The sequence below is a fragment of the Gymnodraco acuticeps genome, unplaced genomic scaffold (assembly GCF_902827175.1).
Source record: "Gymnodraco acuticeps unplaced genomic scaffold, fGymAcu1.1, whole genome shotgun sequence".
Classification (NCBI taxonomy): Eukaryota; Metazoa; Chordata; class Actinopteri; order Perciformes; family Bathydraconidae; genus Gymnodraco; species Gymnodraco acuticeps.
Genome location: NW_022990238.1, coordinates 8,139,349 through 8,155,219, shown reverse-complemented (window position 1 = coordinate 8,155,219; position 15,871 = coordinate 8,139,349). Strand labels below are relative to the sequence as shown.

General features: G+C 41.5%; 1 protein-coding gene across 2 annotated transcripts in view; it reads right to left on the bottom strand.

The window, feature by feature from the left end:
• Positions 1 to 15,871, bottom strand: part of asic2 (acid-sensing (proton-gated) ion channel 2) — a 427,733-nt gene that overhangs the window by 117,782 nt on the left and 294,080 nt on the right. The window contains exon 1 of one of the 2 annotated variants that reach the window (XM_034219440.1): positions 389 to 2,707. The exons of the other annotated variant lie outside the window; for it this stretch is intronic. Coding sequence (XP_034075331.1) covers positions 389 to 1,081 — 693 coding nt within the window. The 5' untranslated portion in view covers positions 1,082 to 2,707. Of the gene's footprint in view, positions 1 to 388; positions 2,708 to 15,871 lie in introns of those variants that run through there. 2 annotated transcript variants of the gene reach the window in all.

Sequence of the window (15,871 nt, the reverse complement as noted above, 5' to 3'; positions counted from 1 at the left end):
ATGCATTTTTTGTTGAACAACCGTAAACTTACCAAAAGCTCTGGTGGTGATTTCATAATTGCACCATGCAGTAAAACATTTGCTAATCTTTTTATGTGATGACCAAGAAAGCCCCAGTAGTCAGCTATAACAGGAAGTTAAAACAGTGTGTATATTGTGCTTTTACAGCCTTATAACTTAGCCATTAATGCAGTGTCCAAAACAAGAGAACACCTACCCACATGATAATGAAATGAAGCAATGTGTTGTTTCAGCATGATGTAATGCATTTGCAACTTTTACACAGCAGTTGATGTTAAACTGGGCTAATTGACAGTTAAGACAACATAGAAGGAGATAAGAGACGAAGCTGGCAAAAAGCTTTAAGAAAACAGAAAAGTGGACTTACAGAAGTGAAGTTGTGTGCGCCGCATATCTCTCCCTTGTATTTGCATGAGAGGAGCATTTCATCCAGTTGGTGGCTCAGTCTGTCCATAAACTCCAGGTTGGTCCCTTCAAAGTTTCTTGGGGGCAGAAAGAGTTTGAAGTCTGAAAGCTTCCGGAACCAGGGCTGACTTTCCTCTTGAAGTAAGTCCAGAACCAGGGGCCTCACTGTGCGGTTAGCTAGTAGCAGGCCCAGCCAGTGGCCAGCGAAATACAGATCGCTCTTGGTGAGCTTGTAGAGGCGGATAGGGTTGTTGTTGCAGATAGTGACCGTGGGGAAGGCCAGCTCTTTGGCCCACTCTGTGTGGATCCTAGTGTGTGTGGGGAAGGAGAGCCAGTGCAGTACGCGGTTAGAGGACCAGGATAAAAGCAGCCCCAGTGAGGTGCAGAGGGCCAGCAGCCAGAAGGCCCTGCGGCCCACAGAGCCACCAGGGAGGCAAACATGCCTGAGGCCGTGCAGGCGTGTCCTTGATAGCAGGGTGGAAGTGATTCCAGCCAGAGTTGGCTTGGCAGGACGCTGCTGACGACCCTTCCTGATGATCGCTGGGGATCCCCTCCGGAGACAGTGCCCCTCCAGGGCCATAGCTGCACACAGCGCTCCTACAGCCGAGGGAAAGGCTTCATTTCCCAGCCAGGCCTCGAGCGCTGGGGCCCACATGTAGCTCCAGGACAAATCCACTACTGTAATCCACACCAGGATTTTTGTTTGGCTTTTTGAATTCTAATGGTCCATGCAGTCTTAACTGAAAGATTACAATATATGTAAACGTAATACCCACGAGTACCCCCAAGGAAATCAGTGGGTTTTGAAGTCGTCCTTCCTCTTCTAGTGGAGCTCAGCAGCAGCCAGGCTACTTGTTGGTCATCTCTCCCGGTCACTCAATCTAAGAGTGCTCTAATCATCCAACAAAAATCTGTTGGGCAAATGTGCTTCAAGCAAGGTGGCTTCTACATGAGTGACTCCAACATCCGCTGCAGTTAGTGTGACAGTGAACAAGAGAGGAAGAGACAGAGAGAGCGAAGGCAGGAGGAAGAGGGAGGGGAAGAGAAATGGGGAGAGGAGGATAGAATACAAAATACCAAGGGCTAAGCAGAGAGGACACAAACAAAGCTAATGAAAAAGGTAATTAAAATAATGAGAGGACAGCGGAGGGAATTGTCAGTGTGGTGCTGTCTGTAAGGAGAGCTTGCCTTGTTCCAGCGCTGTGGTTTCTCTTCTTCTGAGTTACATGTGTTCCTTTTTTACTTTACTGACTTCCCAATAGCGAGCCAGAGGCAGCAACCAGTTCCTTGTCTCTATTAAATACAAGCTTTAATTACATTCACAAAAGTCTTCAATGCTCATTTGTTTTCTCTCCCACTTTGCAGTCTCACTTTTCGAGCCTTGAGTTCTTCTTGATGTCACCGGTGTGTCCCCTCTCCTCCCACTTGGCTTTAACCAGTGTTATTATGTCCTACAGGGAGCCACAGGGAGCTTCATCTTGTAGTGGACCTGCTTCCCAGCGCCAGTCACAGTAAGAAACATGCTACAACACTCTTTCACATGGAGACGGACATACACTCACAGCTGTTTCCTGCGGGAAACCCGAGCACCGATAATCAGTTCTGTCACACTCTGATCTCAACATCTCTCCCCCTTTTTCAATTTGTCTTCTTCTTCTTCCACCCTAGTTTGTTCACCTCCACTCAAACACAGCATCTCTAATCTCAATATTCCTCTCATGTCTCTGCTCCTCCTTCTAAAAATACTCTCCCCATATCAAATTCATCAACTTGCCCTCACGCTCCTCCTCCTCCTCCGCTTCGCTCTTGTGTCAGTCAAGCCCCGTGAGCTCAACTCCTGTCAGTCTCCTTTTTTTCTCATCCACCTCCTCTTCTTCTTCTTTTTCACTTTCCGAACGCACTCCTTCGTTTTTTCCTCCGTTGTCGGGGAAGGGTTCTTTGTGCACTTTCCTCCCTCTGTGTCCTTGTCAGCGTAATCCTCCCTCTCTCCGCTCCGAATGACTTCTCTCCCCTCACTGATCTCTCATTCCTCCCTCCAGGTCTCTCGCGGTTTGCTCCTCAATTATTTTGCTCCGGTTTTTCCGGCGGCTTGTCCTCCCGTTGCACCTCTCCTCCTCCTCCTGCGCCACAGCTCTGTCCACACAGCCGGTGAGCCCGTCACTGATGAGAGCGCCTGTCTCTCTCCGTGCTAACTCGCGCCGTCCTTCGCCCCCCTCTGTTTGTCTGCTGCTGCTGCTGAGCCACACAGCCTCGGTGCAATGAGAGGCTGCTGTGTGCATGCATGTGAAGGTTTGTGCAGCAGAGGAGAAACGCTCCACATGTGCTTTCCACCACACTCATGGTGGTTTGATTTTTCTGTTTTGTAACCTACTGTGTTTGTATTATAAAGGGAAGTGAGGCAAATGTCCTTGCTCAATGCTCGTCTTTGTTTGATAAAATAATTATTTGCTATTTCATAAAATGTTAGCCTTTGTCTTTTAACATTTTTCCATAGTTTTAGTCTTATGATAGTAAATTAAACACAAGTGCAATTCAAGTTTTCTCAGTGAAATCTAACTCATTTTGCCAATTGTATTTTCTATAAAACACAAGTGCCTATGGTCTTTTATATCATTTGAGACTCGTTAAGAAGTGTTCAGTTACCATGGTTACAGGTGTTGTTCTCCACCCCAAGCGGTTTATTTATTATTTTCATAAAAAGACAAATGTATTCAATAAAACTCAACGATCACAGTATAAATGTTTTTTCTTTGGAGAAAAACTCAGCAGCAGGGACTAATCTCCTGCAGCTCCCAAAACTGAGGTCAGTTTAACCACCAATGTATATTATGAATACATGTTTTGGAGTTCATTGAACAGAAAGACAAAAACTCTACAGTGATTTATGTTGCTCTTACTGCCAACGCTTTAATGTTTTCCCAGGAGAAAGGTGTACAGAAATAATCCGAACCCGCCACATAAAAACAGCACCTTAAAGTTAACAAAGGTAGGATGAACTGCCCCCAATATGTGCAATGGTTCCATTCCTCTTATTTTATCTTCCATGAAACTTGGACTAGAGCAGTATTTTAATCTTTTAGCCATTTGGCTCCTTGTAAAAACACATTCTATGCAACATCAACCTTTAAGAATATTGTGCAAGGACAATATCCTTTCACCTTGTTTCTCATTGAAACCTCCTTTTCTTTTTTTACCATTTTGTCTGTATTATTGTAAAGTGTTGGTTCATACTCGGTGTGCCAACAAACCGTCTATTTTCAACAGTCAAGTTAAAACCACTTCATCAATAAAAGTAAATAGGCCTCTAAGCCAACTACCTTTAAGTGCTCCTGTTCACTCAATGCGTAAATGCTTTGTTTGATACAATTCAAATTCAAGGTGCTCATCAGCATGGCCGCCCCTTGCCAATTTGGGGCCCCAAGCGACATTGTGAGATGAGGCCCCCCCCAACCGACAGGAGTGAAAACATGTTTGCAAATATAATTCCTGTTTATTATTATTATCAACAGTTACTTTTTTATACAGTGAGATAAATGGTAAATGTGCATGTATGTCGTTCAGTATGTGTTTACAGGTGAATACGTCTGCATTTCCTGCCAAATACTAGCCTCATAAAGATTCAAATATAATTAATGCAAATAAACTACTTCTACTAATAATGATAATCATAATCAATTCAATAATAAAAATACTATATTGTTTTATTATAATATAGTCAAGACAAAACATGCTTATGACATGCTCAAAAACTGATATTTCTTAAATCTGTATTCAAATGTAGTTCCCTCTGTCAGCAATGTATCAACAACTACACACACATTTATATCAGTATTTCTCTGTGTTGTGGTTGACATGATGACTGTTAGGAGTTAAGGAGAGAGGCTGAGCGTCACCATGAAATGTGCAAATTAACATACAAATGAATAAAAGGGGAAAAAATGTTCCATGTTTTTTTAGGCTGTAAACTTTAACTGTTATGTAAGCCAACTAGACAGACAGTGTATCACTCTTCCTCCTGTACATTAGCAGATAAAAGGCATAACATACTTGAATGAATGTTAAATAAAGAATGCTGGAAATAACTGCATCTCCATTAGCCTATATGCTATGCAGAGACTGCCTTCTTCATGTTGTGAATTGCAGCTGATGTTTTAATATGCCAATTTGACTTATACAACATTCGCAAGTTGTACATTTGACTCATACAATAACCCACCTTCGAGTGATGCTAGTTTCTTCATGTTTTGTTTTTTGCGCCGGACTGAAACTGTCTTTTCACCGACATCTCTTTACCTGCACTAGTGGCCGTATCAAAGCCGTGATTAGTCAGATGTCGATACATTACAACGGTGTCGGGTTACAGACATGCTCCCCTTGTCATCTCTCACTCACTCTTGCGGGGGTGCGCGGAGAACTGAGCGGAGAACTGCGCACAGCAGCTGAGGCCCTCTGGGCGGGGCCCCCTGCGCAAGGCGGGGCCCCATGCAGCCTGCGTGATTGGCCTGTAGGGAGGGGCGGCCCTGATAGTCGGTGTGCCAACAAACCGTCTATTTTCAACAGTCAAGTTAAAACCACTTCATCAATAAAAGTAAATAGGCCTCTGAGCCAACTACCTTTAAGTGCTCCTGTTCACTCAATGCGTAAATGATTTGTTTGATACAATTCAAATTCAAGGTGCTCATCAGCATTCATCAGCGTTCTTCTGCTAATTACAGAGGAGAGCATTTTCTCTGTGTGATGAAAAACGGTGTTATTATTCATTCTCAGATCCTGATGTGAGCTGCTCTGAGGTACAACAAAACTGAAAAAAATCATCCTGATTCAGAATATAGAATATATTAGAATCGGAGGGATGAAACCTCTCTTTAATGGTCACACATGCAGAGCACACAGCACACACAGTGAAATGTGGCCTCTGCATTTAACCCATCCTAGTACCAGGAGTCTAGTACTAGAATATACCATCTTCTCTCTATTTTGTATGCAATATGTAGCTCAGAAAAATGCCCACAACATCGGATTGTTTTAGACATGCATCAGCGAGGCTAACCGAATTATGATAAAACACAACCATATGAATACCTAATACGCTTCAAGATCAACCAAGTGTGTGGGCATGACATTATTTTGACTTGAGCAAACGTTGCTTTTCATTGTTTGGCCCGATGTTCGGCAACACCGCTGTGATCTCATATTTGAATATGTGATGAAAATACATTTTTATCTCCGGAGCTATGGAGCCCACACAAGCCTAAAAAAAACTTTCACAAAAACAAAATAAATTAACGTAGAAACACAAAAATCACATTAGCACATTATGCTCGCACACAAAGAAAAACGTCATTCCCAAATAGCGGAACAAGGCCTATCAGAATGTTGAATGAGTTAAATACCCCCATGTATAATGGATAAATGGACAATCACAAAGAACAGGGATGTGTTATTAAATGTCAAAACAATGCACGCAGTTTGGTTCTCTTACATCTATTTTTTGCATCGGTCACACACACACACACACACACACACACACACACACACACACACACACACACACACACACACACACACACACACACACACACACACACACACACACACACACACACACACACACACACACACACACACACACACACACACACACACACACACACACACACACACACACACACACACAATTAGCTTACAGCCATAAAGAGCGTTTCACAGTCTAGCTATGCAGTCAGTGTAAAGAATAGCTCAAAGGTTTAACATATCCAATTTGCAATTCTAAAACATAAGGGACATCACTGATTAATTAAGGATATAACCAAACCGAGCGTTAGATGCATTTACACAGCACTCTATGGCTGCGGTACCATGGCCTGCATTTCCTATAAAATATTCCTGCATGCTTTCGCCAACAACATTGTCTCAGATCAAAGGACACATAGTGGTAAACTGGTCGACAGAGAGCAGCCTGTAAATAAAAAAACACAATTAAATATTCATAGATTCATGTTAATGTGGCCTCGAATGTTTTTGAAAAAAGAAAATAGCACAACAGCGGATTTGCGGAACAGGAGTCCTGAGCGAGGAAGGCCAGGCGATTCATGCAGGCCTTTTCTGTGAAAGCACAGTGAGGCCCTGTCACTGCCGAGGAGATAAAACGTGAGAGATGCACTTTTCATCAAATCCCAGTTTAATTTGAAATTAAAGCAATTCAATTAAAGCAGACAAAGCAATCTCTGTTCTTTTTTTATACTTAGAAATGTTACATGAGTGGGTGTATCCTTGAGGTCTATCAAACATGTTGAATGCTTTCCCACTTCATAAAACATTAAGTGAATTTGTATTTAATGTTTGAAACCTGCGTAGTATATACTGTATCTGACCCAGCAGTAGCATTGTTAACTTGCGTGAGAACAATATCTTGTTTAATGTTCCATAGCTCCATCTTAAAACTGAAAAACTACACATGGTACCTTCAAAGCAGCAATAACTTATTTTTGGGCCACTTCGGTGCAGCGGACCAGCTGAACACACAATACTAGCAAACAACCACCCAATACAGTTGCTAACAATGACTACCGTGTTAGCAAACAATTGCTTGGGATCCACATGAAAAATGTAACTCCAATATTTAATGTCTTTTTAATGTGATCCTCACCAACTCCAATGGGAACTATCTGGCTCCATAGCTTGCTTAGTTGTTAACTTTACGTGTCATATGCCTGCTGGTCAGTGGATGTTTTAAAGTTTCTTCAGAAAGAACTGAAAGCGCTAAACACAATAATGTTTTATTTTTAAAAATACAATTATTGCTTAATGACCAAGACTACACTTAATGTTAAAAATACATAATAATAGAAAAGAAAACATAATAAAAAGTCAGTTCCTTTTTTTGTAAAGATCAAAATGGTTTAAGTTGCCTTTAAAGCAAATCTAGAGTTAGTTTCTGATTTCACTAAATGTCAAGGAGTTCTCTGACAGCTCTTTCCCTGTTTGGATCTACAGTACCAATCTGTAAAGGATGTCCCAAGATACAAATACAGATCAATCAAATCATAGATCAAATATTATAGATGATAACCATTTGTACTTGACTCTGTACTCGCTTTGATGCAAAGCTTTTAATACCCTGGCTCACACAGCAGGGGCGGACTGGCCATTGGAATACCGGGAGTTTTCCCGGTGGGCCGGTGCTGTGCGTGGGCCGTGTTTTGCCTAAATCCTACCAGCCCACATTTGTAAGTGTTCCGGCCACTCCCTGGAGGGGTGTGGCCCACACCCCACTGGGCTGGGCTGGGCTGGGCTGGGCTGGGCTGGGCTGGGCTGGGCTGGGCTGGGCTGGGCTGGGCTGGGCTGGGCTGGGCTGGGCTGGGCTGGGCTGGGCTGGGCTGGGCTGGGCTGGGCTGGGCCGTTTTGATAGGCTACCTATGTTCTATCTATCAGATAGTTTCACTTTCACACATCAGGCCCGTAGCAGCTGTCACTGTGCAGTGAACGATCAGGAGTGAGTGACTGAGAGACCTAGCTGGCAGTTGCTTACAGATGGATACACAAGCTCCAAAGCGTAAAGGCGTTTTTGTTTGTGTATACAGTATACCGCAGTGATTCTCAAACTTTTTTCAATAATGTACCCCCTTTGAAAAAAAAATGTAGCCAAGTACCCCCTGATCAGCGCAAAAACAATTTGTTAGGGAAGAAAGGCCTACATAAAGAGGTACAGTACAGTGCTGCACCATCGGTGTCTGATTTATTAAAACAACAACCTTGTAACTGAGAAACACTTAAATGCTACATTTCAAATGTTTACAATCCATCGCTAAACTCATGGCAAACCAATTTTCACATCATGCAATAACACTAAGACGACATTAGTTGCATTTAACTGATCTTTTTAATAAGTTGTAAGTACTTACAATTTAGTGAGAAACATGGGCTTCACTGAGGATCTTTGTTATTCTCAGTGACAGGAAGGCCACTGGAGTTATTACACTTCGCGTTTTGAAATATGTGTAACTCTGTTAATATAAAACCCACACTGCTCAAACTTCGTTACTTTTCCTACAATGTTTTATTTATTTTTTTCATTAACATAAAATAAATCTCACGTACCCCCTGCAGTACTCCAACGTACCCCTAGGGGTCCACGTACCCCCATTTGAGAACCACTGGTATACAGTATTGTAGCGAGCCCTGGGTTCAGAGGGAGGGGCTTGCATAGGGGAGGGGGGGTTGGCAGGGACATAGGGTTCATGAGGAGTGGCTGTACCCGTAGGCAGTGGCGACTGGTCATTAGGGGCACAGCCCCACCTAGTGTTAGCAGAAAGTATTACAAATAAAAATAAAATAATGATGACAAAATGCAAAAAATAAATAAATAAAAATATTAAATATATTTTAAGATCATGTTTAATCATCTGATTTGTCTGTACATTGCTGTTTTAGTCTGTGTTCTTCTAATTAGTTTCTACAGTGTGTGCCTATTGAGCTGTTTGGAGCCATGTGGGACAAAACCCGATCCTGCCCCTCCCTCTCTCTGTCTAAGTGAACGGTGACTGTAAAAACTACACTGCGCATGCTCAGAATATTTTCCTATTTAATGTGTGTGGCAAAAAAATAATGACCATAGGGGCATAGTGCTGCCATCCCCACCATACGTCATCTCACATCATTCAGAGCTGATTGGCTGTAAGTACGTGTGCCGCGAAAAGTGTGGTGTGTGAAGAGGAGACGAGAGAGCTGCAGTGAGGCACCTAAAACCCGGACGTAAGCTGCGCATGGCTTCCCTCGACAAAAAAGCAATGAGATTTCTCCATAGGATTTTAGAAAATAGCTCCAAATAAGGTCTGTGGGAAACGTAGCTGTTAGATAAATGCACGTTTTGTTCAGCCGGATAATATCCACATGTCTACCCTACTTTTATAATTTTCGAATCATAAATCTATTGATTAGATTAGATTTATGATATACTTTTGAAACTACAAGAACATAAGGAGGACTTTTACAAAAAAGTAATAGAGATTTTTGTCCAGAAGGATAGGCAAATGGACTTCATCTTCATGTCAAGGTAAGACTGCAATTGTATTGAAAATGGGATCTTACTAAGAGAGAACAATTCAATATTTAAATGATACAATTACATTTTTTGGGTATCCTTTTGTTGAACTGTCTGTTTAAAATTAATTGAAGCATCAGACAAAAAAAGCTTTTGAAAATAATATTATATTTTGATTTAGGTCAAAATATAATATTTGTAAACCTAAAGAGTCAGTGCCAGTGCCTCACCAGCCATGAACCTCACTGCAGAAGCTATAGACATCTAAGTTTTTTGTGCCCCACCATTTTTATACATATAAAAACGCCACTGCCCGTAGGATAGAAAAGGGGGAAGTGACGTCTGACTCAGAGATCGTGTGGCTGTGTAGAATAACGTGTTGCCCACATTCTGTTACTGAATTTAGGCTAGTTAGCTAGCAGGTTTATTGTTTTGGGTGCAGTCACTTTTGCCTCCACTTGCTGTTCAAATAAAGGTTGAAAGAAAAAGTAAATCTGTTTACAGTTCTGTTTCATATGGGTGTTGAGAGATGTATCCATAGATTTAGTCCCTAATTTTGCTCTCAAAGTGCACCAAATTGATGCATTTAACTTCAACATTTAACACCTGCCCACACACACTGTTAAATTGTCTCACCCACATTTAGGATTCTTCCTACGCTCATGTTTTATTCCATGTGTCAAGTCAGGCAAATTGGGTCCAAATGTTATTGCATCAATGATCTGTTAACATTAAAATCACTAAATATATGCTGTAACTATTTTGCTCTAGGCAACTCAAGGGCTCAGGTAATGTGATTACTATATGAATAATGGTCCAAAATAACATAAAATGCATAGGGTTTTTTGTTAAGTAACATACTTTCGTCACCGGCCGGCCGATACATGCCGCGCATTAAAGGTCCCATGTCATGCTTTTCCGGTTATTACCCGTCCCCTTGTGTGTTATGAAGGTTTTTATGCATGTAAACGGTGTGCAGAGTCAAAACCCTCAAAGTACACCCTGTAGCGAGTAAAACTCTAACACAGAAAATACCTCCCCAAAACACCTCGTTGGAGATAGGTCATTGTCCATTTGATTCTTCCGGGTACCCGGATGTCATCCGTACCCGGAACGAAATGAACCAATCCGTGGAGCCGTTACGTTACGTCCATGGAGCCGTTACGTTAAGCCCCCGCTGATTGGTCCAAATTGACCAATCCACGGACTTCCTCACACACTCAGTGCAGGAATGCTCTCTGCAGACCCATTCTCACAGAGTTTATCAACCTTTTTCTTACTCAATATCAAGCCACACTTATTGTTTTTACTTCGGCTGTGACTTTGTGTGTGCTCAGGATGAGTTTGGCTGTGTTTCGCTGTGTATCGCTAAACAAGGAAATCACACCTCCACGGAGCTCAGCGTTATTCACAACGTCCCGACTAGTCCCGACCAATCGGAGCACACTGGGCTCACAGGGAGGGGGGGGCAAGAGCTGCAACGAGCCGTTTAGTGGAGAGAGTGAATACTGCTGAATACACATACTTTACAGAGATGCTGTATGCGAAACCAATGTGAGTTTGGAAAATTGCACAGTATAAATCTATTCTAGTAGACCTCAACAATGGAATTATGATCAGTGGAAATGGCCATGACATGGGACCTTTAAGTGGGCCTGTCTGTCAATTAATTCCCGGGCCACTTTTTCCCCCCAGTCCGTCCCTGTCACACAGAACAAAAGAAACACTGCAGAGGTAATTCTACATGTAGTCAGCAGCGCTGTCAATGCAGCTGGGGAACGATGTGACATAACTCTTAGAAAATTGAAAAAAAAGCCTCTTTAGGTAAAACTGATCATTTAACTGTGATGAAGACAATTAACTCAGCTATAATTTAGCCTTAGGCAGGGAAGGTACAATACTTCACTGAGGTAAGAAGAGACCACAGGGGGACTTTCATTCATGTCTTATTTTAATAAGAGCAGCTGAATAGAATCGTTTTCATTCTGTACTGTAAGTGCAGCTCCACATGCAGGGCACGGGTTAAGTTAAGATTTAGTTTTATTAAGTGTCTTGAGGCAAAAAAAAATAGTATTTTGAGAATACCTATGAAACGTTTTCAGAATTTCCCTTTGCAAGCTCAAAATGATGGTTTTTATTCCTCAACAGTTAGAATGAAACAATTACAGATTAGCATGTTATTGCAACTAATAGATAGCAGATTTCAGTCATTTTCGGCTCAATCAATTAGGTGAAAGTGAATTGCTTCCATTACTGATGGGCTGTTTTTGTTTCAGCCTGCAATCCCAACAGCCAGGCCTATAAAACGATAAAGCTGACTCACAGCTGCCTCATCGCCACCATGACTAAACATCACTGCCTGAACATCAGCGTGTTAATAACAAGCTCACGGACTAATTATTGTTCCCTTCACTCTTCCCTCTCACCTTTTGGGACTCTCTGTTAGAATGGAATCGCTGGTTGGCGATGGCATTCAAATTCACCCCTTAGTCACTTTCCCTGACTCCAACCAAACAGCACATTCAGTAACACCAACGCTGCTGATAACAAAGACGACGAAGAGAGAAGACAGCTCTCTCCTGCCTGGACTGACGAGGCCACGAGGTCGCCAAAAGTCTGCCTCATCAGTCTCCCCTAATTTCCCCTCATAGTGATACATCTAACAAGCTGGATGTGAGCTTAATGAATAGTACGAAAATTCCCTGCCGCTTCTCAAATCACCGCCATTTAAATCAACACCAGGAAAATCTGCCTGGCATGAGTGTGGACAGGAGAGAAAATGCCCAGGGCAGACGGTCAATTCATTTTACCATCCTCGCCGGCCACAGTCTGTCTGCACAACAAACGTTTTAATAGGCAAAGAATGCTTTTAAATGTAGCTCTGTGAAACGTCATGTCTTTGGCAGGTAAATCATTTTTGAATAAATGCTTTGATCATCAGGCACAATCTTGATTAAACCAAGACAAAGTGCAGCACTTCTTATTGAGTCAACCCCTCACAAACTTTTTGAGTTTTATGAGGTGAGCTAGAGTGCACAAGAACGGAGGTGGAATTGTTCTGATTAATAATTATATCCGATGAAAGCAGTTCTCAGATCTTTACACTAGCTTCTTGTTTGCCAGAGAATAGACGTACACATTCTACTGTTGGATTGGAGCCCAGATATGTGAAAAAAATGAACAGTCCATCTCTCAGATTGTATATGACAGGTCTGTTTACTTTCCTCAGAGTCCAGCTTAGACATTGTAGTGAAATATTTGTATTTATTCATGTTAGCAAACTATGGATAAGCTTAAAATGGGAATAATTTGGGTAAAACTGTGAGCTGGATTTGGGGCCTGTTGACATGTGTTTTTGAGGACAAAGGAAGATGGGGGAAGGTGAGAGCATGTCTTGATTTGCATTCACCTTAGATCTTGCTACAGTGATTGGGGAAACCTAAGATTTTAGGTGTTAGTGATATTTGGGGCTGCCAATCAAGGAGGTCCGAATGGGAGGATCTGATAACTCCTCCCATTGTCAAAGAGTATGAACACAGACACACACGCGGTGTTCAGTCTCTTTCCTCTGGCTGGCTCACGTGCAGGTAAATTCGGGATCCCAAAGATTAACTGTATTGAATTTGTACTGTATTGATTGTATTGCATTGTGATATTACCATTAAAGTAACGGTTACTTGGTAGCTCTGGATTCCTTCCTGTATTAACCAGCTTGATAGGGACGCACGGAGATTTGAAAAGCGGACCAGATATCCCTTTAAATCTCTAACAACATTAAAGCAGCATTCCGTTTTATGCACATCTAGTATTTACTTTCCATTTGTTTGTATCGTCGTAATTGTTTGATTTCATTATCACAAACCCCCAGCACATTTTTTCAAATCCTGTAATACACTGTTACTGAAATATTTAGACTACTTTTAAATCTGGTTTATACTATTTTAGCTTATTTTAATTTAACTAAACGATAACTGCTGCTACTATCTGCCGCCAGCGAGTATCATCAGTTAGCTCAGAGTTACTAATATTATCTGGCTTGATATGTCCTATTGCACTGCTGGATAGTTTTAATTTAAGTAATGTAATCAGAACAAATTCATGTGTAATGTTACAGCTGTCCATATTTATGACAGCTGTGTATAAGTTGTTTGTCCTTTGAAACTGTATAGGCGCCAAAAAGAATAAATGTCGAAACTAACTTTATGTGGCTTTAAGCAGCAGTTTCCAATTTAAGATCAAAAGCAGCAGGAAAAGCTAATTATATAGACATTTATGCTGTAGGACATCATCCCATACTTATAAAAATGCTATTAAATGGTTGACTAAGCATATGTTAATGCTGCTCCCTCTCTTTTTTGTCAAACTGCCACCCTCACTTTTATTTAAAGACAATAGGGAGCAGTTGTTTTGGATCAGGCCCAACACCTGGCTCACATCTAGGAAGCCTTTTAAAATGTCGAGAGGCACTAATCACAACAAAAAGATGGAGGCGTTCAAACATACATATTTGAATGAGAAGCTGGTGGGTATTTGAAGGGCTGGATGAGTCCTTCACTTGTTGTGTGGTCAAAGTGTGTATTTGTTATAATAACCAAACAATTGGTAGGTTGTTTAACCAGCTGGATTCTCATCCATGTGATTATCTACAATTACTTAAACTCTTAATAATCTTCCCCAGCTGACACTACCTAAATGTTCCTTCCCTGACAGTTTGGCAGCATCCCAGCCACCCTCTGCACACACACCCCTGCCCTTTAGAGCCCCCAATCCCCCGACCAGACGCTCTCTTTGTTAACCCCGACCACCCATCATCTTCTACAGGAAAACAACACCTCAGCAGCTGTAATACTAGTAAATACAATACTATATAACCATATTTTCAATTTGGTGTTTTAGAAATGCAGCAAGGCAGAGGCAATGACATGATACACAGGAAGGCAAGGCAAGTTTATATATATAGCACCTTTCAACACAAGGCAATTCAAGGTGCTTTACAAAAATGAAAGACATTCAGACACATTTAAAAACAGTAAAAGATAATAAAAGAAACATTAAAAGAAAAAATACATGAATAAAAAGTACATGAATAAAAAGTTACAGTGCAGTTTAAGATATGAATAGTTCACACAGAAGTTCCACTTTACTGATGAACACAACGGCTCAGTTTCAATTAAAAGCAGCGACAAAAAGAAAACTCTTCAGCCTGGATTTAAAAGTAGTCAGAGTTGCAGCGGACCTGCAGGTTTCTGGGAGTTTGTTCCAGATATTTGGAGCATAATAACTGAACGCTGCTTCTCCATGTTTAGTTCTGACTCTGGGGACAGAAAGCTGACCAGTCCCTGAAGACCTGAGAGATCTGGATGGTTCATAATTTAGCAGAAGATCAGACATTTATTTTGGGCCTAAACCATTCAGTGCTTTATAAACCAGCAGCAGTATTTTAAAATCTATTCTTTGACACACAGGAAGCCAGTGTAAAGACTTCAGAACAGGAGTGATGTGATCCACTTTCTTAGTGTTAGTGAGGACTCCAGCAGCAGCGTTCTGAATCAGCTGAAGCTTTCTAATAGATTTTTTAGTGAGACCTGTGAAGACACCATTACAGTAGTCCAGTCTACTGAAGATAAAAGCATGGACAAGTTTTTCCAAATCCTGCTGTGACATTAGTCTTTTAATCCTAGATATGTTCTTTAGGTGATAGTAGGCTGATTTAGTAATTGTTTTAATGTGACTGTTGAAACTCAGGTCAGAGTCCATGACTACACCTAGATTTCTGGCTTTATCTGTTGTTTTGAACATTGCAGGCTGAAGCTCAGCGCTAACTTTTATACGTTCTGCCTTGGCTCCAAAGACCATTACCTCAGTGTTGTCTTTGTTTAATTGGAGAAAGTTCTGACACATCCAGTCAGGGAGTTTTGTTCAATGCACTTACTCAGTGTTTTAACTGGAGAATAGTCTCCTGGTGAAATGGTTATGTAGATTTGTGCGTCATCCGCATAGCTATGGTAACTTGTTTTGTTGTTTTTCATTATCTGAGCCAGTGGTAGCATGTAGATGTTAAAGAGAAGAGGCCCCAAGAAGGAGCCTTGAGGAACCCCACATGTCATATTTGTCAACTCAGATTTGTATTTACCTATAGAAACAAAGTTGTTTCTCTCCTTTAAGTAGGATTCAAACCAATTTAGAACTGTTTCCGAAAGTCCCACCCAGTTTTCCAGTCGGTCTAGTAATATGCTGTGGTCAACAGTGTCAAACGCAGCACTGAGATCTAATAATACTAACACTGATGTTCTGCCACTGTCTGTGTTTAAGTGGATGTCATTGAAGACCTTTACAAGAGCAGTCTCAGTGCTGTGGGTTGGACGAAATCCTGACTGGAACACATCCAAACAGTTATTTAAA